The sequence below is a fragment of the Mastigoproctus giganteus genome, chromosome 4, assembly GCF_048544385.1.
Source record: "Mastigoproctus giganteus isolate SK-2022 chromosome 4, ASM4854438v1, whole genome shotgun sequence".
NCBI classification, from domain to species: Eukaryota; Metazoa; Arthropoda; class Arachnida; order Uropygi; family Thelyphonidae; genus Mastigoproctus; species Mastigoproctus giganteus.
The window spans coordinates 221,554,711-221,576,982 of record NC_143578.1 but is presented as its reverse complement, the minus strand read 5'-3'; the positions used below and the strand labels follow the sequence as shown (position 1 = coordinate 221,576,982).

Sequence of the window (22,272 nt, the reverse complement as noted above, 5' to 3'; positions counted from 1 at the left end):
GGGTTCGGTGTTGGGTCCACTGTTGTTTTGTATATTTATCAATGATATTGATGAAGGTATATCAGGCTTAATGTCGAAGTTTGCAGATGACACGAAGGTTGGCAGGGTTGTTAATGACAGTAATGGCAGTGTGCTACTGCAACAGGATCTAGATAATTTGGGCAGATGGGCTAAGAAGTGGCAACTGAAGTTTAACCTTGACAAATGCAAAGTACTGCATATGGGTAGAAGTAACCCCAGAGAAACATACCAACTGTGTGGTACTACACTTAAGGTGGTAGAAAATGAAAAAGACCTGGGAGTAATTGTGCAGTCAGATATGAAGTTTTCTGAGCAATGTAGACAGGCTGCTAGGGCAGGTCATGGGGTTTTGTCAATGATATATAGGAATTTTGCTAGCAGGGAAAAGGAGGTGATTGTCCCTCTGTATAAGGCAATGGTCAGGCCACGCCTTGAATACTGCGTACAGGTCTGGAGGCCTCATTTTAGGAAGGATGTAGATTTGCTTGAGCGTGTACAGAGAAGAGCAACACGATTGGTGAGGGGAATGAAGGGATCCTCTTACCAAGAGAGGCTTAAGTTCTGCAAATTGCAGTGGCTGGAGACTAGGCACCTGCGCGGTGATCTGATTGAGGTCTATAAGGCCTTGAATGGGTTGAGCACGCTGAATTCTGATGGGATCCTCCCACTTGTTCAGAATACGAACCTACGGGGACATAAGTTCAAATTAAGAAAGGACAGATGTAGAATAGATGTGCGGAAATTTGCCTTTAGCCAGCGGGTGGTTAATTGCTGGAACAAACTTCCATCTGTCGTTGTGGAAGTTGATAGGTTAAATAAATTTAAGGAGGAACTGGACAGGCATTTGGAGGGTATGGTGTGATTTTTTTTTTTTTTTTTTTTTGGCTGATGCTGCATAAGCTCCTACACTTGCTTTCTTGCATCAAGTGCCACTACTACTACTACTACACTCAGGAAATATGGTCAAACCAGCAGAAAATGGAATCAGTGCTATAGTAGAACTTGCTAAGTCAATAGGAGGGGAAGGTTTTGATGATATGACTACTGAAGACATTCAAGAATTACTGGTAGGAAAAAAGGATGGCGAAGAAGATTTGGTGGAAACGCAATTGGAGGTAAAACAGATCAATTCAGAGGATGATTGCACAGATGAAAATTCTGAAGTTCCAAATTTTACACTAAAAAGCATACTGGAAGGTATAAACTTAGCCGAGCAATTAGAATCTTATTTTTTGAATGCAGATCCTTCAACTGAAAGGAGAACAAAGTTCAAAAGGGAGCTTCAAGCATACTTAGCTCCATACCAAGAAATTTATAAAAATCTATCAAGCAAAAGGAAACAAACCCAGTTTACTGATTTTTTAAAGAGCAGAAGATACACAAAATGTAGATGCTGCAGAAGAAAGTTCAGAAGGTGAATATATTCTGCAACAGAGAAAACGTTTTCATTTGATTATGCTTATCAGCAATGAAGAGGAAGAAAATTAAATGAACATACATTATCTGACATATGTATCGTAGTTTGTATGACGTTTGCTCAGTTATTACTATTTTTGATAAAAATTAAGTTTCCGATAATTATAAAAATATGGTGTATTTTTGTTAGATTTTGGAACGTAACTCACCTTTTTCTACTGATTCTTAGTCCCATATAACATGGTTTTGCACTACCTGAGAGTTATATAATACACTACATGAGAGTTACATAATAGGAATGTGTTACATGAGGGTTACCTGTATATGTGTATATAAACTTTATTTCTATAGTATGAACCAGAGCTGTAATGCTCAATACGTTCTACGTTGATATCAATATTTGTAAAATAATAAGAGAAGTTTACCTGAATATAGTACGTAGAACACTTCCGTATGATTGGTTTTTTTATTTGTTTTTTTTTTTTTTAGGAGCATTAGCATTGCGCCGGGGATATGCAGTGGTCATTCCCTGACCTTTCCGCACTCTCCATATTTGGTGGTCATGGGCTCGAACCCTGGTCTAATCAAGAAGCGTGTGCTACGTACTGCTGCTCCTGCTCACCTGCTATGGAGGTACCTACTTCCGTATGATACTCTCCAGAAATTAAAATGAAAAACTTACATTAAAGTAAAAAATAATTTAAAAAATAATTAAAATGTGTTAAATTGATTTTTATCAATTTAACACAAAAAAAAACTCAATTTAACACAATTAAAAATCAATTTAACACAATACAATAAAACGTTAACAACATATCGAAAAAACGACTACATTACTATGGCTCAGTAAAAGGAATTGAAGGCCAGAACATACAATATTCCTGCACTTTTCGGTCAGGTAAAATTACACAAGACTGAATTTTCTATTTGGCCTATTGTTTCCTACAGAAACTCGACATTTTCATCCTTAGCCACACACGTATATAGCATTATAAAACCCTTTAGACAGGCAATACAATTTGGGATTAAGAACTACAATACATTATTTAATAACCTAAAGGATTGTAGACTTGGCGAAAATGACAATTTATTCTCATTAGATGTTACCTCATTATATACGAATGTAAACATTGAATACACATTAGATATTATTTGGGATATGTTAAATAATAACTCAATACTGATTAATTATACAAAGTTTCCTATTCCAGAAATTTTTCATTTAATTAAACTGTTAGTTGAGGCCAACTATATCACCTTTCGAGACAAAGTGTAAAAACAAATTTTTGGTTTGCCAATGGGATTGAGTCTGAGCGGCTTAATATCAGAGATCTATCTCTCAACGATTGAGCATATACATTTGATGCCTTTTCGACCCTGTATCACATACTATGGGAGGTATTTAGACGATGTTCTAGTTATTACTGATAGTAGTATTATCCAAGACATTTTACATTCGTTTATTAATATTCATTCTAGGCTCAAATTTACATTGGAAAGGCAGGATACTGATACTAAGTCATTAAATTTTCTAAATTTCATGCTTACTCGGGACTCGCATAAAATCCAATTTAACATCTATCGAAAACCTAAAAGCACCGGTATGCTTCTACATTATAGCAGTTATCACCCTTTCACATACAAAATATCGATTATCTTTAATCAATTTCTAAATGCCTACAAATATTCAATGATGGAACCTGCTTTGGGCTCAGAAATACAAATATTAACCAGCAGATTTTTAAATGGGGGGGTTATCCCCTTGCTACAATAAACCGAATTAGGGTACAAGCTAAGGATAGGATACAAAATACTACACCAACCAACAATAGTACAGTGGTGCCTCACAATTCGACAATAATCCGTTGCCGAATTAGAGTCGAATTGCGGGTCAATATTTTCCATATAAGTTTATGGAAAATTGATTAATTCGTTGTCGGAGAGAAATACACAGTATTATTGACTTGACTTTATTCTACCATATAACAAACGAAATTACAAAATACATAATGAGTATACATTTCATTGAGCCTTAGATGTTGGAAGGATGTTTTATTTATCTTGTTCTACCCTTTCTCTTCTCCTCTTGGCTTGAATGGGGATGAGGAATTGATCAAGGGCGGACTGTCTCTCCCTCTTTTTCAAAATAGCCTTGAAGTGATGCATAGTAGTGTTGTTAAACAAGTCTGTCATTCTAGTTACAACAGCAGTGTTGGGGTGCCATTTTAAACAAGCAGACTGCACCTTCTCCCAATGGAATAAAATTTCTTTAATGGCAGCTGTTGGCATCGGCCCTTTTTCCCTGTCTTCTTCTTCAAGTGAAATTTCCTTTTCTCTCTCTTTTGCTTCCTGTTCGCTGAGTGTTTTGAGTTCTTCCACGGTTGGTTCATCATCGTGATCCTCCACAAGCTCTTCCACATCAGCCTCATCACCTTCTCCTATGTCAAGGTTCTCCGCCGTCAAAGTGATTTCTCGCATGGCCGCAGTTGCTTCTGATTCTTCAGCGGCTTGGACTGCATTGTTGTCATCCCGAAAAAAGGAAGGAATGAGTTTCTTCCATGATGCACAAAGGGTCCTCTGTGTCACTCCCTCCCAGGCAGTTTTAATAAAGGAAATGGCATGAAGAATATTGAACTCAGTCTTCCAGAACTCCTTCAGTGTCTTATCAGAAGAATGAGTCACGTCAAAAAGCTGTGAAAGCAAAGCCTTGGTGTAAAGTTTTTTAAAACAGGCAATTACTTCTTGATCCATGGGTTGGATCAGTGATGTGGTGTTTGGAGGCAAAAACTGGACTTTGATGAAATCAAAGTCAATTTCAAGAATGTTTGCCAAGTCTTGGGGGTGGGCACTAGCATTGTCAAGAATCAGCAGTGCTTTCAAAGGTAAATTGTTGTCAATGAGGAATTTTTTTATGCTCGGGGCAAACTCCTCAAAAATCCAATCTTTGAAGACTTTCTGGTCTACCCAGGCTTTTGCATTGGATCTCCACATCACTGGCAGTTTGGACTTGATGATTTTCTTCCCAAAGCAGTGAGGATTTTTAGAGTGGTAAACGAGAAGTGGCTTTACTTTAAAGTCTCCGCTTGCATTTGCTGCCAATAACAAGGTAAGCCTATCTTTCATAGGCTTATGTCCTGGGAGCGTCACTTCTTCTTGCGTGATGTATTCGATTTGGTAAGCGCCTCCAAAATAACCCAGTTTGATCCCCGTTAAAAATTTGCTGCAGCAAGTAGCCTTCCTTCATGATTAAATCTTCAAATTTTTTCACAAACTCTTCTGCAGCCTTTTTATCTGCACTAGCTGCTTCCCCATGTCTGAGAACACTATGGATACTTGTTCTACCTTTGAATCTGTGAAACCACCCACGACTTTCCTTGAATTCATCAGTTTGATCTGAGATACGTCCTGGAATTTTCTTCTGCAATTCTTCAAAAATTAACCTAGCCTTCTCACAGATCATTGCCTGAGTTACTGGATCTCCTTTCATCTGTCTTTCTCTAATCCAGGTAAGAAGCAGCTTTTCCATTTCTTCATTGATTAAAGATCTGTTTCTGTCAGAAATTTTCATTGCTCCAGCGAACACCCTAGCACCTATAATCTTGTCTCTTTGTTGCCAAAAAGTTGCCACAGTTGACCTAGAGACGCCATACTCTTGAGCTACATCTATAATTGTTCTACCTTTCTGCACTTTTTCTATAATTTCTTTCTTCTTTTCTATGCTCAACCAAGTGTTTCTTTCCTGAATTATTCCACTGTTCACTTCTCTTTGGACCCATTATCAAATTTCACTCAAAAAATAAATAACTGCCAAAGCACAAAATTGTTTATTTTATGAGAAATGCAGAATTATAAATTAGCACAAACAACTAGAGCAAACGTGAACTCAGACTACGATTATTAACGAGATAATGTTGTATCATAACTGAGGAAGAACTGACGGCATACCTGTAGCTATCTTTGAGGGTGGCTAACGTAGCTGAATGATTGAGGGATCTATTCCCGCTTTATCTATCATTGGTTAAATGTTACTCTCGCTCTTTAATACCATTGGTTAAAATGTATGAAGCAGCCATCACTATTTAGTGCTATTTAGTAACGTTAAATGCAGTTACGTAGTCCAGCAAAGAATTCTATCTTGCAATATCATGTAGCGTTTTCGCTGGCCCGCGAAATCCGACTGTCGAATTGCGAGACTGTCGAATTGCAGTACGTCGAATTGCGAGGCACCACCTGTAATATCAAAAAATACTCAATTTTTGTCCCATAGGTTGAACAGTGGCACAAACAGCTTAACAGATTCTTTAAAGATACCGAATTTAAAATTGTGGCCAGACCAATATGAAAATTACACACTATACTGAACAATCGCTCAGTCCTTTCCTCGTTCGCAACACAAATTAATGTCCTGGTGTACAACATTTCTTGTGGTGATTGTGACTCGTCTTACCAGGGTTCGACGCATTTTCTTTGAATATTCGTATTAATCAACATGCAGCCTCAGTTCGTGCTTCTCGTTTAGCAGCGTCAGAATTAGCCTTTCGCTCCATTAACGAAAATCATGGGCTTTTACAAAGTGCATGCGTGAAGACAAATAATCCCTATTTAAGTTTCATACTCACCCCTATTCGGTAATTTTCATTCCTGCGATCACGACATATGGTCGAAAAGCGTTGTCAGCTTCAGGAAGGAAAATCATTTTGCAATTTTTTTCGTTAAATTCTTTTAATTAATTTTCTTTTTTTTAATTGTGTTAAATTGATTTTTAATTATTTTTTAAATTATTTGTTACACTAATGTAAGTTTTTCATTTTAATTTCTGGAGAGTATCATATGGAAATGTTCTACGTACTATATTGAGGTAAACTTCTCTTATTATTTTACAAACTTTATTTCTGTAAATTGAATATACATAAATCTTAAATAAAGTACAATCAAGCTGACCCCATCTTCCTCATAAGGCATGTGCCTTTAGGAGAAGCCATGTTTAGGCTAAAGACATACATTACATACGTATTAATCCATACAGTGTTATCTAGTTCAATTATGGAATTCTTACTCATCTGAACGAAAAGCTGATACTGCACACTCACTATGACATCAATCCTTCCCTTTCCAATCCCATCCTTCCCCTTGCATACATCACCAAATGCTATCATAAATGAACAAGCTATAGCTATAACTATGTGTCACAAACATAAATATGAATTAGGGGATCAGTCATGTATGGGCAGGGTTGTAGAGACCCTGCTGTACTTAATTTTTAATATTACTAGCAGGATCTTAATGGACAGTGAGGTCTGAGTTGTTTTATTGAGTTAGCATTATTAGTGCCAAATGATACAAGAAAATAAGCTTAGACAGCATTAATAAAAAAAAAATCCATCAATCCATCTGTACAGTTGGCCTGATCTTCTAACAGTTGGCCTGATCTTTCCTTAAATTAATTCAAATTACTCGCTTCCACAATGCTGGTTGGAAGTTTTTTTCTAACAATCAATTACTGTCTGGCTGAAAGCAAATTTTCTCACATCTATCCTACAACCATCTTTTTTCAATTTAAATTTATGTCCCTTTATGTGTATTGTCTGAGAAAGAGTAAAGATGCCATCAGCATTTAGTTTACTCAATCTATTTAAAGAATTAAACACTTCAATCAGGTTTCCTTGTAGGAGCCTAGTTTCTGCAGTTTGCAGAACTGAAATCATTCCTGTTATAGAAACCTTTTTTTTTTTTTTTGTTCCTGACTAACCTTGTTGCTCTTCTCTGCACCCATTCCAACAAATCTAACGATCTTTAAATGAGGTTCCAGACATGCAATAATCATGATGCAGCCTAACCATTGCCTTGTACAATGGGATAATCCCTTCCTGCTACTAGCGAAGCTCCTGTATATCACTGACAAAACTCCATGAGCTGTCTTGGGAGCCTGTCTGCAATGCTCAGAGAACTTCATATCTCACCGAAAAATTACCCCAGGTCTTTTTATTTTCCACTATCCTTAGTGTAGTACCACATTGGCATGTTAATCTGGGATTATGCTACCCATATGCAGTACCTTGCATTTGTCAATGTTCAACCTCAATTGTGACTTCTCTTTCCATCTGCCAAATGTGTCATTAACCACCCTGCCAACCTTTGTATCATTTGCAAACTTAGACATTAAAGTTGCTGATGATATAAAACTTGTATCAAATAAAAATGCATTAAAACTTCATCAATGTTATTAATAATTTAATTTCTACCTCAACAGTTTCTCTTACACTTAATTATCACAAAATCATTTAGCTTCCAGTTAGAATTAGGTATTCTTCTAGTATTCCATCCCTAAAAACTTTAGATGTGAATGTAGAAGCTAAATATTTATTCAGTTTGTCTGCATCCTGAACAGGATTATCAATAGTTATACCATTCATATCTGGTGGACCAATGTGGTTCGTCATTTCCATCTAACGTTAAAATAAGCAAAGAATTATTTTGCTACTTTTCTTTGCATTCTTAGCCAAAGACTTCCTGTAATCTGCCTTAGCAGATTATTTCATTGACAGTTAGTAGACAACTTGATTTCATTGACAGTTAGTAGGTTATGTTAACTGTATGTTTCTGTGTCTTCTAATAATTTATCATCATCAAATGCATTTTATTTTCTACCATAGTCTCATCACAGTTCACCTGACATCCATTTAGTTCTAAACCTTGAATCTTATTAGTAGCTTCTGTGATTATTTCCCTGAATACTTCACATTTAGAATTTGTCATTGTTAACAGCATCAGTTGAATCTACCGAAAAGAATTCAGAAACTATCTAAGACCATTGTAGTTATCTTTGCAAAAGCAAAATCTCTTTCCTTTATTCTTGATATTGAAAAAAAAATTAATCACTTGTGGTATTTAGGCCATATAACAGATTGAATTATGTGTACTAAAATTAGAGTATAACGTTAACTGTTTTCTCTTTTAACAGGTATATCAGCTCTGACTAAGTTTTCACCTCGAAAAATGGGGAGCAGAAAAGATGCTAATGGGTGGCAAAAAAAGGAGTAGTAGTAGTGGTGGCATGTGATGCAAGAAAGCAAGTGTATGGGCTTATGCAGCATCAGCCAAAAAAAAAAAAAAAAAATCACACCATTCCCTCCAAATGCCTGTCCAGTTCCTCCTTAAATTTATTTAACCTATCAACTTCCACGACGACAGATCGAAGTTTGTTCCAGCAATTAACCACCTGCTGGCTAAAGGCAAATTTCCGCACATCTATTCTACATCTGTCTTTTCTTAATTTGAATTTATGTCCCCTTAGGTTCATAATCTGAATAAGTGGAAGGATCCCATCAGAATTCAGCGTGCTGAACCCATTCAAGGCCTTATACACCTCAATCAGATCACCACGCAGGTGCCTTGTCTCCAGCCACTGCAATTTGCAGTACTTAAGCCTCTCTTGGTAAGAGGATCCCTTCATTCCCCTCACCAATCTTGTTGCCCTTCTCTGTACACGCTCAAGCAAATCTATATCCTTCTTAAAATGAGGCCTCCAGACCTGTATGCAGTACTCAAGGCATGGCCTGATCATTGCCTTATACAGAGGGACAATCACCTCCTTTTCCCTGCTAGCAAAATTCCTATATATCATTGTCAAAACCCCATGACCAGCCCTGGCACCCTGTCTGCATTGCTCAGAAAACTTCATATCTGACTGCACATTTACTCCCAGGTCCTTTTCATTTTCTACCACCTTAAGTGTAATACCACACAGTTGGTACGTTTCTCTGGGGTTACTTCTACCCATATGCAGTACTTTGCATTTGTCAAGGTTAAACTTCAGTTGCCACTTCTTAGCCCATCCGCCCAAATTATCTAGATCCTGTTGCAGTAGCACACTGCCATTGCTGTCATTAACAACCCTGCCAACCTTTGTATCATCTGTAAACTTTGACATTAAGCCTGATATATCTTCATCAATATCATTGATAAATATACGAAACAACAGTGGACCCAACACCGAACCCTGTGGGACTCCACTAATAACATTAGTCCACGAAGAGCAGCACCCATTGATTACCACCCTCTGTCTTCTCCCATTTAACCATCCTTTTATCCATTGTAGCAACTTACCCTTAATACCATTCTGCTCCAATTTGTACAATAGTCTTCCATGCACAACAGTGTCAAAAGCTTTCCTAAAATCCAAATATATGATATCAAAATTATTTTTTGCGTCCAGTTCCTTTGTAACCACATCATAATATCCTATCAAATTTGTCAGATAAGACTTTCCCTTAACAAACCCATGCTGTGTCTGAATTATTGCTGCAGTCTTGTCTAGATGATCCTGCAATGCATCTTTAACCAGTGACTCCATTATTTTACCTGGAAGAAGTTAAACTAACTGGTCTGTAATTACTCATGTCCCCCTTCGATCCCCCCCTTTGTGAATTGGGAATACATTTGCACATCTCCAGTCCGTGGGAACCTCCCCTGAGTCCAAGGATGCTCTCATAATTATGGCTAAAGGTTTGCTTAGTTGCTTTGCCGCCTCCTTTAATATAACTGGATAGATCCCATCCACCCAGGTGCTTTTCTTATGTTTAATTTCAACAATTTCTTCTCCACTTTGCTCTTAGTTATTACAAAATCATTAAGTATCCTGCTACAATTTGATAACTTACCCATTTTCAAACCTTAATAACTCCTCATGTGTGAATGTAGATGCAAAATACTCATTCAGTTTGTTTGCTGTCTCAGCAGGTTCATCAACAGTCGAACCATCGATGTCAAGTAGACCAATCGGATTCATCCCCTTCCTTTTAGAGTTTATATAAGTAAAGAAATCCTTGCTGGTTTTCTTAGCATCTTTTGCCAAGGATTTCTCATAATCTGCCTTTGCCTGCCTAACCTCCTTTGTGACCTGATTACAGACTAGCTTATATATGCCATAGGCTTCTGAGTCGCTTGATAATTTATATGCATTCCATGCATTTTTCTTCTCTGTTACGAGTCTCATTAATTCATTTGATAACCATTTAGGCCTAAACCTTGAACGATATTTCTTAATAGGTATGAAACGTTTAGTAGTATCCACGAGTGAGGTCTTAAGGTCTTAAGGATTGCAGGTCTTAAGGACTTACTGTGAAAAATTGCAGGTCTTAAGGACGTACTGTGAAAAAAAGTAGTTGAATTTTTTGGCATTTCAGAAAGAACAGTAATAAGAGTTTTTAAGGAATGCTGTAAGTCAAAATTAACCAGAAAACAGTGGCAGAACTGTGGCTGAAGTTTTATGCGAATTTTTATAAGTTTTATGATTGTGATCAGCAATGAATATTGTATCTGGTCAACAGAAAATGATTTCAAACAGACAAAATCTGTTGCAATCATTTACCCAAAGACCTCATCAGCTGATTTCTAAGAGAACACTGGGATGTTTACAAAATATGGATATCTAGGTTCCCTTTAAAATAAACTAGTGTTAGCAGCTATGTATAAAATGTCTGGGAGTATAGCTAAAACTGGATTTTTAATGAATTGAAAGGAGTGATATTGTGTGATGAATTTTTACTATTATTATTATTAGTAGTAGTAGTAGTAGTAGCATATCGCATAAGAAAACAAGCTTATAAAGCATCATCCAAAAAAAAAAAAAATAACCTGTCCATCCGCTCCAATATTTTTTCTAGTTCTTCCTTGAATTTATTCAAATACCCATTTGCACAACAACAGATGGAACTTTGTTCTAATAAGCAACCACCCACTGACTGAAGGCAAACCTCCACACATGTATCCTGCAGCCATCCTTCCTCAACTTGAATTTATGCCACCCATGTGTGTCGTCTCAGAAAGAGGAATAATTCAAAGCAGATAGTTAAACCAAGAGATATACACAATCGCGAACACAGCCAGGATAGGAGAAAAAAAACATTGGCCACTCGCAACTGCTTTCTGATGGTGATGGCCAGATTCCTAGCATGAGACCACATTTTAGGGATAAACAAGAAAATATTACCCCAATAGACACCGCTCCCTTTCCCCAGAAGCTGGTTGTCAGCAGCTTCATCCATGGAACTGCTGGTAATTCAATTCTAAAATCTGTACCTCGGCTAGCAAAAGTCTTTGTTACTAGGCTTGACCCTTCAACTGTCCCCACAACTGCTCAAGCCATGATCAGGGACCAACTCGGTTTAAAAACCAACATAAGAAAAATGAAAATGAAACACCCCCATATGCACCTTTTCAGATAACATGCAGAGTGCAATATCTCCCTGCTATTCTCAGCCCAAATATATGGCCTTGAGGATCGAAAGTGAGCGAGTTCCTAACGAAAGAAAGTCCAACATAGATGATCAACCAGGCATGACAGATCAACAGCCACAAGTCATTATCTCTCCTGCTATATCCAGAATGTGAAGAATATATCTAACTAACAAACTCCGCACCCTACAAACCCTGCTCTTCCATGCTGAATTCACCTTCATTTGCCTCTCTAAGACCTGGCTCAGTAGCACAAAATAGCTCGACCTACTCATTTGGTCTTCCACTTCAGCAATGATAGGGCAAATAGATGTGGTGGCAGAGTGATCCTCTTCTACTCCAATTGCTGTCAACAACTAAGAGTCACATCGAGTTTATCGGAGAACTTTGAAGCTCTTTGTAGTTCCTTTAAAGTTGACAACTGTTACATCCAAGTCTGCTTGATATATCTTCCTCCAGAATGAAGATGCAAGAATAGAACTCTTAGTTTCAATTGCACATCATCTACGCTGGCCCTTCCTACCATTGTTGTGGGCGACTTTAAAATGCCTCAACCACAGCATGCAGAAGCCAAAAAAGAAACCTTGACTCGTCCCTAATGTCTTTTGTGCTTATGCAAGAGACTACACCCCCCACAACAGAGGATCTCAAGCCCTCAATCTTATCTATCACAATCTATCAAGTATGGTTCCCATCCCACAAAATTTCAAACTTAGATCTGATCATCAGCCTCTTTCATTTGAATTCTCTGCTAATGGCTTATGTTCGCCGACTCATACCACAGAGTCTAAAATGGTCTACTCAACAAGATTTATTAAAACAGAGGTTTTATCCATTATCCTCTTTATCTATCCATCATTCTCATTATCCATTATAAAAGAGGTTTTATACATTATCCAGCACTTCGGGATGACTGATTGGCAGAGTATGTTCTGCTTATCAGTTGAGGATGCAACACTAGCACTCTCAAAAGAGCTATCTCAAATTGCACTTTCTGGTTCTTCCAAATATGTGCTTATCACCCTGAGGACTAGTCCCTGGTTCTCCAGAGACTTGAAACTGCCTTCATTAGGAAGCAAAAAGCCTTCAGAAAATGGAGAAAAACTGAAACAAAGGCAGATCACATCATCTTTAAGAAGGAGAGAGCCCACTTCGTCAGACTGAAGGGGCAAACTCACTCTCATATGATTTTCAGTCGTCTTCACATGCCAAGTAGGTCTTTTCCAAACATTCTAGTACTATTCTTGATGAGCATATCTTCTCTACCATATATTCAACCCTCTAATAGACCTGCCCTATCAGCAGTTGCTATCTCGAGAGATCATCTCATCGTAGTAATTAACAAGACCCCCAATAAAGCGGCAGTGAGCCCAGATTGATTTCCCATATTCATAATCAAGTTATGTAGCACCTACATAATTGATACTCTCTTACACATTTTTCAGAAAATTCTCAAAACTGCTGCGATCCCTAGAATCTGGAACAGCTACTTTGTTAAGCCAATCCCAAAAATTAAAACTCCAAAGGGTCCAAAAGATTTTTGGTCCACTCAATAGGATGCTCACTACTTAAAATATTTGAAAAAATTATCCACACAGCAATAATCGAACACTGCTTTTACCATAGACCTCCCTATCTACATTCAGTGATTAGTGGACGATCTACTACCACCAACCTCCTAGACACCCTTTGCAGGATACAAAGGGCTTTCTACTGCGTCGCAACTTGACATTTTGTTTCTTGATATAAAGGCAGTATATGATCAGATATCCATCCCCGCCCTCCAGCACATTCTGGAACCTTATTTCAATATTACTGGCAATCTCTTGAAAGTCCTGGCATCAGTCCTTCAATCTAGACATCTACTTGTCGCACATCAGTACTTCAACAGAAGTTTCACCATTTCGAGGGGTGTTCCACAAGGGGGTGTGTCCTCTGTCCTCTCCTCAACACTATTTGTGGCTGCACTGGAACCCTTTCTGTTGGTTAAAATCAGGATAGGACAGAAGTCCTATGGTGATGATTTGGAACTATTCATCACTTTAGGAGATCCAAACTCCACCCATTCAATCTCTGATGAACTAGGCACCTCCATAGCCAGATGGGAAGGAGCAGCAGTGCATAGCATATGCTTCTTGATTAGACCGGGGTTCAAGCCCATCACCACCAAATACGGAGGATGCGGAAAGGTCAGGGAATGACCACCGCATATCCCGGAGCAATATGGCCTTAGTTGCTAATGCTCCTAAAAACCAAACAACAGCACTCTGATGAACTAACAGGGAAACTTGCACTCCTTGAAGAGTATCTACATTCCATTGGTTTACAAATGAATTTAGACAAATCAGTGCAAGTCACTTTCACTAAAAAGAAAATGAAGAACCACATTCCTGTTAAGGGTTCTGAAATCAGGAAAGTTTCTCATTACAAAGATCTCGAGTTAAAGTGGGACCAAAACCTCACTTTGCTCCCTCACTTCATGGACTCTAGAAGCAAATATTTCTCTGCCATGTGGACCATTCGGCAGGAGCTCACTGGTTTTTGTAATTCAAGTCTAATCATTCAGTATATTCAGAGATATATCGTCTCAGTAATGTATGCATCAGTAATTTGGTCATCTGCCCCACCCTCCTACCTGAAACATCATCTTGGATTAGAATACTGGTGCCTGCAGTGGTTGAACTGGGCCACAAGGAAGTCTTTCACAATCTCCAAGTCAATACTATTTACAAACCTGAACATCACACCGTGGAAACACCTCATTGTTACACGAAATATTATAACCCTTAGAAGAAGAAGAAGAGACCAAAATTGCAACTTTACTATCTACAGAAACACACTTCAAAGCCTAACATGTATTTCATGCATGTTCCCCTCAAATACCATCAATTTCTGCAATGTCCTTGAAATAGACGTAAGTAAAATATGTTTTTAAAAGAAATACAGAAAACAAATTCTGGCTGAAACCTTCTCCATGGGTCTATTCTGATGCAGCACGAGTGATTCCACAAACTGGTCTGATTAGCTGTACAAATCAGACAACCCCACATCGGTGGCTGACAGGGCCAATTCGGTATGTGCTGTTTTCAGCCTGGGATTTGCCAATGGTCACGTTTTTACAATCAAGTTCAAAATAGACCTCATATTTTTTCCTACTAATTGCATTGATCAGTTCATTTTTATAAATTTAATGTGATCTAATTTACTCTTGTTGTAATACATTTATTTTTATTTTATTTATTCCATAAATTCATAAATCTCCTATTTTAGTATTGTTGTACACTAATTATTTATCTCTTGAGTTAAAATCATTATTGTAATTACTGATTTGTAGCTAATGTATCCCCTCTAGCACCGTGCTGTCCAGGGGTGAGATTATAATCTCCAACTGAATAAATAAATATAAAATTATAAAATATAAATATAAAATTATAAATATAAATTATAAAATATAAAATAACATTTGATATGATGGAAAATAATTATTCCAATTATTTTCTCTGGATGTGCATCAATATCCTTTTAAGAATGAAGAATGTTCAGTTGAGTAATGAATTCTTGTAAACACTTGCAAGAATTCATTATTTCTTTTAATTGAAAGGCATTGATACCTTTTAATCTGATGATGATAATATAGATGAAATACTAACAAAATATCTGAACTCTGTTACACTATTTGATAAGTCTCCTTGTATTATTTGTCTGAAAACAAATGCAATAATCATATTGATTAGGAACATGATTATGGATTTTGATTATTAAACAGTATCAGAATTGTTGTGCAAGAAATGTGTACCTATGCACTGAAATTAGAAATTATACTTGATCATGCTATAAGTCATGCATTCACTATCACATTAACTTCTTTCTGTATATCCACCCATGGATGGTTATATATTGCTTGCATTAGAATACATGCTGCTGAAGATACAAAAGTGAAATTGCTAATTACAAATAGGCAGTATCAATTTGCAAACCATGAAAGATTCTATTGAAAGAATATAGTTTAAAATTAAGTTTTATATTAAAACATTTTTAACACTGAATCTTTTGTTGCTACAGCCACTAGTCAAATATGATTTTTGAAAGAATATGAAAGATTTCATTTTAAGGTTTGAAGTATCTGGACAGCTTAATACTTCTGTTAATGGATTATATACATATGTATGTCTGATTAATTTATATTTCAATTTATAGAAACAAGTAAAAAAATAATTCATGATGGTTTCCTGCATCACTCTTGCAGACTGTTTTCTTTTTCTCTAGGTTGCTGGTAACTTCTGGAAAGGATAGAAACATTCTAGTGTACAAATTTAATGCTCCAGAATATAAACGTACAGCATCTCCATTTTCAGCATCTAATATTCCTTTTACTATGCTTGTAAGTTAAAGTATATGATGTTTATTTTATTGAAAGTTTGAAAATATTCATGCATGCCTGCAAGATAAAATAACTCAACAAAGGTTACATTCCCCTTCATAGACAAAATCCCATGTGCTGTCCTGGCAGCATGTCTGCACTGCTGAGCGAACTTCATATCTGGCTATGCAATTACTCCCAAGTCTTTTTCATTGTCCACCACCCTGAATGTAATACCACACAGTTGGTACGTTACTCTTGAGGTTACTGCTACCCATATGCACTACTTTACATTTGTGAAGATTAAACTTCAGTTGCCATTTCTCGGTCCATCTGCCCATTTTTCTAGATCCTGTTGCACTAGCATACCGCCATTGTGCGAACCTTTGTATCATATGCAAACTTAGATATTAAGTCTGATATGCCTTCATCAATATCATTAATAAATTTAAAAAAAACAGCTTTGGGTCCAGCTCCAAAAGCCTGGGGAACTTCACTAATAACATTAGTCCACAAAGAGCAGACAGAGGTTGGTTATCCATTGATAATCACCCTCTCTCTTCTCCCACTCAACCATCCTTTTATCCATAACAAAAACTTTCCCTTAAATGCCACACTGTTCCAATTTGCACACCAGTCTTTTATGTGCAATAGTGTCAAATGCTTTCCTGAAATTCAAGTATATAATATCAGTATTATTTTTACATCCAGTTCCATTGTGACTGCATTGTAATTTTCAGTCAAATTGGTCAGACAAGATTTCCACTTAACAAATCTGAGCTGTCTCTGAAATATAATTGCAGTCCTGTCTAGATGGTCCTGCACTTCTTCTTTAACCAGTGACTCCATTATTTTCCTTGGAATGGAACAGAAGTTAAGCCAGCAGCTCTGTAATTACGCATGTCATCCTTTGATCCCCCTTTGTTAATTGGGGATACATTTGCACATCTCCAGTCCATGAGAATTTCTCTTGAATCCAAAGATGTTCTCAAAATTGTGGCTAAGGGTTTGCCTACCCCTTTTGCTGCCTTGCTGAATATAATTGGATAGATCCCATCCACCCCAGGTGCCTGGGGTGGATGGGATCTATCCAATTCCCCTCAATAAAGAACTCCTTATGCATGAATGTAGATACAAAATACCTATTCAGTTTGTCAGCAACCTTTGTAGGATCATCAATAGTTAAACTGACATCATTAAGTGGGCCAATGTGATTGAACTCCCCCTTCCTCTTACCATTAATATAAGTACAGAAGGTTTTGCTACATTTTTCGGTATTCTTTACCAGCAATCTTGTAATCTTCCTTACCTTGCCTAACCTCCTTTGTAACTTGAATGCAGGCTGGTTTATATCTGTGACCCTGTTTGCTGATGTTATTTAATATCTCTCTTTACCTCTGTTCTTCTACCCACTTCACTTGGTGACTTTGTTAAGCCCAGCAAGTGAAATATCCAAGCACATGAAAAGTGACAGGAAATTATTTCTGCCTTGATATGTTCTTTGATATTCTATTTCAATGTAACAAAAGTCCTCTTTTCCCCAACATTTGGCACTTTTTCAGCTTAAGTTAAAGGGATTGCCACAAATGTTTAATACTGTTCTTCTGTAATGGTGCACATTTCCGGTCATACTGCCAGTAGCCCTTTATAGAAACTGTTATAATTTAATTGTAATGTTACTAATATCCTTTTATTAGTAGTATTTATTGGTAATTAATTATGTCCTTTCCTTTCCAATCATATATGATACCTTTTACACAGAATAATTACAGGAGTATCATTTTCAAAATTTAAGCAACAAAAATCACAATAGCAGGAGTTTTATTTACTCAAAAAAACATTCACATCTTCACAGTAATGTCTCTAAACAATCAGTGAAACAGAAATTGCAAAAAAATGTAAAGAGGAAACAAACCTGTGAAAACTGAATATGGAAGCTGTAGAAAACACCTTGAAACATTGCAAAAATACTCAGAAGGAGAGATATTGTAAGTGAATATAGAAACTTCACTCCAGCTCCACATATTATTTTGATAATATTTTTGATAATTGTTGATAATGCTAATATACGAATCACATCATTCTTTTGATTAATTATTTTAATGGATGCCATCCCAATAGATGATTATTTCAAAGAGTTAGATGATACTGGGGTTACTGCTACTCATATGTAAAGAATGCATGTTATTCCATGCATTCTTTACTGGGGATTCAAATCCAAGGAAGTGAAATGCCAATTTCTCAGTTCTGTTATCCTAAATAAATTATTGAGAGGAATCGTTGTCTTTTTTTCCCTTTTGGTGGAGGGGGGTGGCAGATTGACTATTTTGATCATATTATGCTGGTTATTATGATATTATCAAAACTTTTCATGGTGTATTATGTCTGTATGTGTATATTCATAGGCCGCATGTTTTGCAGGCTAAATAAATCTGGAATAACTTAGGGTTAAACCATTCTCTCTCTCCTCCCCCACACCCACACACAGAATTGATTAATTAAATTCCTTCCTAACTGAAGAGGCCTCTTTAAGAATCCCTCCAACTTCCAATGTAATTTGAACCAAGATCGCTCTAAATGAAGTGACATGGCGAAATCCCTATACCCAAAAAAGGATTTAGTTTGGGGGAGGGGATACTTGAAGAAGTATCATTATGATCCATTAAAATAAAATAGTTTCTTCTTGTATCTTGAAATAATTGAACACAAGGAACTTCTCCTCTTGGTGTCTCTTTGTTTCCAGTGATGATAACCAAGTGCTGCCAAGGCTGCACTTTGAAATCTGAACTACTGATGTAGGGGTTTGTCTGAATATTAGTGATTAAAATTGTCTAATCATAAAATAAGTCTGAATAAGGTGTATACATATTAATTGTAAAATTTCAAAATGCCATTGTAATTTTAATATTTGGTTCTTTCTCTGAAGGTTTTTAAGTAAATTTAGATTTTTTTTTTGTTTGTTTATTTTATTATAAATAAATGAAACAGTACAGTACAGTGCATTTCCTTTTGAGCACTTCTCTCTTTATAGTTTATTTCCATTTCATTCCTCCTTTACATAGGCTTCTGAGGTACCTGACATCATCGGAGAAGAGACACCTAGTATTGAACAAGCATTCCAGAAAGCAAAAGCCGAAGAAAACCTTAAACTATTAGAACAGCAACGTGAAGTTTTAAATCTCGAAATTTTATCTTTAAGAAATGAATTAAAAATGTGCATTGAGGAAAATAACAGTCTTCCCAGTCATATAAGCATAGATTTTGAGGTGAGTTTTTCTTGAGTTTTATCGTATAAATATCAGAAATATTGCAGCTAAGGTCCAAAATATCTTTAGATAGCCCTCTTCTAGGAAGTGTCAATCAAAATGTTAGAAGTTTAAATTTGAAATCTCTCTCTCTCTCTCTCTCTCTCTCTCTCTCTCTCTCTCTCTCTCTCTCTCAATAGAGGTGCAACAAGTATCTGATATGGCTACATACAGTAACATCAGATTTTACATAGCCATAAGTTTGTGTAAAAACAGCATCATTATACATCTCATACTGTGAATCCTTTCACATTGAGTTTGCCCTACTCATGTACTTCAAATCAGTAGCTCTTTCCATTTAAAGAAGCATATTGTTACTTATTCTTATTGAGTTCATCTACCTAAAAGTATGATAGTTATATAACTTTTTCACAACTTAAAGCATTTTCTATAAAACTGCTTGAAATTTAAACTTCTTGCACCATTTGGCATCTCTCATATTGCACAATCAAATCACATTTGTGTTGGCAGTTCCTATACTCAGAGTGCCTACCTGCCCACCATGAGTGGTTGCTAAACAGATGAGATAAACAAATTTTTGCATCAATATTTACATGAGCAATCTCATAATAGGAATTAGGCAACTGTGTGAAAATAGATTGTAAGAGAAGTTATCTCTCTCTTAAATGTCAGAAATTCCCAAGGAACTAATGGGATTTATCTAATTCAGTAAATTGCCAGATTTGGGCTCAGGCAAGGTCCTGACAGAATGGAGATGTACCATCTCTCTCTCTCTCTCTCTCTCTCTCTCTCATAAAGGTAATTTTACAAGTGAAAATGGTAACTGCAGACCTGAAAGTTAACTTCTTTGGCAGGAAAAAGTATGGAGCAACAGACATCAGACATTCCAACATTTGGAACATCAGCAAACTTTGATATTAACTTGTTAAACTTTTATCACATCTGGCTATAGAGATATACTGTGTGTGTGTGTGTGTGTGTGTGTGTGTGTGTGTGTGTGTGTGTGTGTGTGTGTGTGTGTGTGTGTGTGTGTGTGTGTGTGTGAAATGTGGCCTGATCCTTCTGAATAGTCAATCACTCTCACCCAGATAGCTGGATATAAGACTCTCTCTACCTTATGTGACACCAGGAGGGTTGGGGTCATATTCTTCAACAAAAATATTCTTATTCTAATACATCCTAGTACAGTATTTATTAGTATTAGTATTTAGTATTAGTATTAGTAACGGCCGTATGGTGCAAGAAAGCCTATGGCTTATGCTGCACCAGCCAAAAAAAAAAAAAAAAATCCGAACAAAACAATGATAAAAACAAAAATTAAATAAATAAATAAATAATAATAATTAATAAATAAATAAAAATAATAAAATGAAATTAAAAATTAAATAAAAAGGAAATTAATCCTATCATCCTATGCGCTTCCCTTACCCGAAAGTACTATCCAGATGACCTTTGAATTTCCCCAAACTGTCGGCCTCTACCACCCATGAAGGCAACTTATTCCAGTAATTTATAACTCGCTGGCTAAAATAAAACTTCCTGCAGTCCAATCTAAACATTTCCCCGCGTAACTTGAATTTATGTCCCCTAGTTCTAGCATCATTTATATTCAGCATGGCTATTCTATGGCTATTCAGCATGGCAATATTCAGCATGGCTATTCTATACATTCCTCCAGTCCCTAATCAGACTATTATCAAACAGCACATTGGATAATTAATAACATGCTGACCTCTGCTGAGCATTTTACTGATGGTGACTTCAGTCTGCCATCCTGTTTCTCTTGTACTTACTACTACAAATGCTATTCCTGAGTATTTCTGTTAATTATTGAAACCCATTAAAGGTTGCAATAATTAACAGTGTTCAAGAGGGCAGCACCATCTTGACCTTATTCTTCTTCACTGCCCACACCTTGCTTATTCAGGATTGTGAACCTGAAATACGCTTCAATTCTAATTACAGGCCAATCATACCTGGTCATAAGTTTCCTTCTTCTTAATCACAATCTTGAATGCTGTCCAAAAAATCACATCTCCAAATTTATTAGTTAGTTCAGAGAGTAAAAATCACTTCTTTAAGTTTATTATATATCAATGGGTATCTCTTCACTGGGTCTATCTTTCCTTGGGACCGCTCCAATACTGCAATCTGACCTAGCAGTTGCCCTAATGACATACCGGCCCAATTCTGTAGCTACCTTTGTTGCAGCTAAAACTACAGATTCCTGAAAGAACAGATAGTATGATGGACTCCATCTCTCACTGCTAGCATCAACCACAAACAGAATCTCCCACAAGATATAGAAAACAACTGGGACCAGAGCTGAATTCAATATAATTAAGGCCTATGCAGTTAAAAATAAACTTCAACAGCCTCTTAAGAAGAAAACAGTCATACAAAAACAAATCAAACCAGTCCTCCCCTTATTTAAATCCCACAAAATGGCTTGATCTGATTATGTTTATGAACCTGTAAACATGACATTGACAACTTTCAATCACCATTAAATGTCTCAGCAGACATCACAATCTCCAAGAAAAAACAGCTGATTTAAGCTATTATTGTACTCCTAGTTACTACTACTTCTAGAGTTAATGGGGTTCTACAATTTATAATTAAGGGTGCCTCCGTAGCCAGGTGGGTAGGAGCAGCAGCAGTGCATAGCGTGTTTGTTTGTTATTTGGTTTTTAGGAGCATTAGCAACTAAGGCCATATTGCTCCGGGGATAAGATCGAACCCCGGTCTAATCAAGAAACGTGTGCTTCTGCTGCTCCTGCCCACCTGGCTACGGAGGTGCCGCAGTGCACAGCACACGCTTCTTGATTAGACCGGGGGTTGAGCCCGTGACCACCAAATACGGAAGATGTGGAAAGGTCAGGGAATGACCACCGCATATCCCCGGAGCAATATGGCCTTAGTTGCTAATGCTCCTAAAAAAACCAAATAACAACAATAACAATTTATAATTAA

General features: G+C 36.8%; 1 protein-coding gene across 1 annotated transcript in view; it reads left to right on the top strand.

Moving 5' to 3' along the window:
- The window catches only part of LOC150087426 (cilia- and flagella-associated protein 44), a 577,933-nt gene that overhangs the window by 288,182 nt on the left and 267,479 nt on the right, over positions 1-22,272 (top strand). The window contains exons 17-18 of the mRNA XM_090372063.1: positions 15,940-16,054; positions 19,096-19,299. Of these exons, the coding sequence (XP_090228189.1) occupies positions 15,940-16,054; positions 19,096-19,299 (319 nt within the window). The remainder of the gene's footprint in view (positions 1-15,939; positions 16,055-19,095; positions 19,300-22,272) is intronic.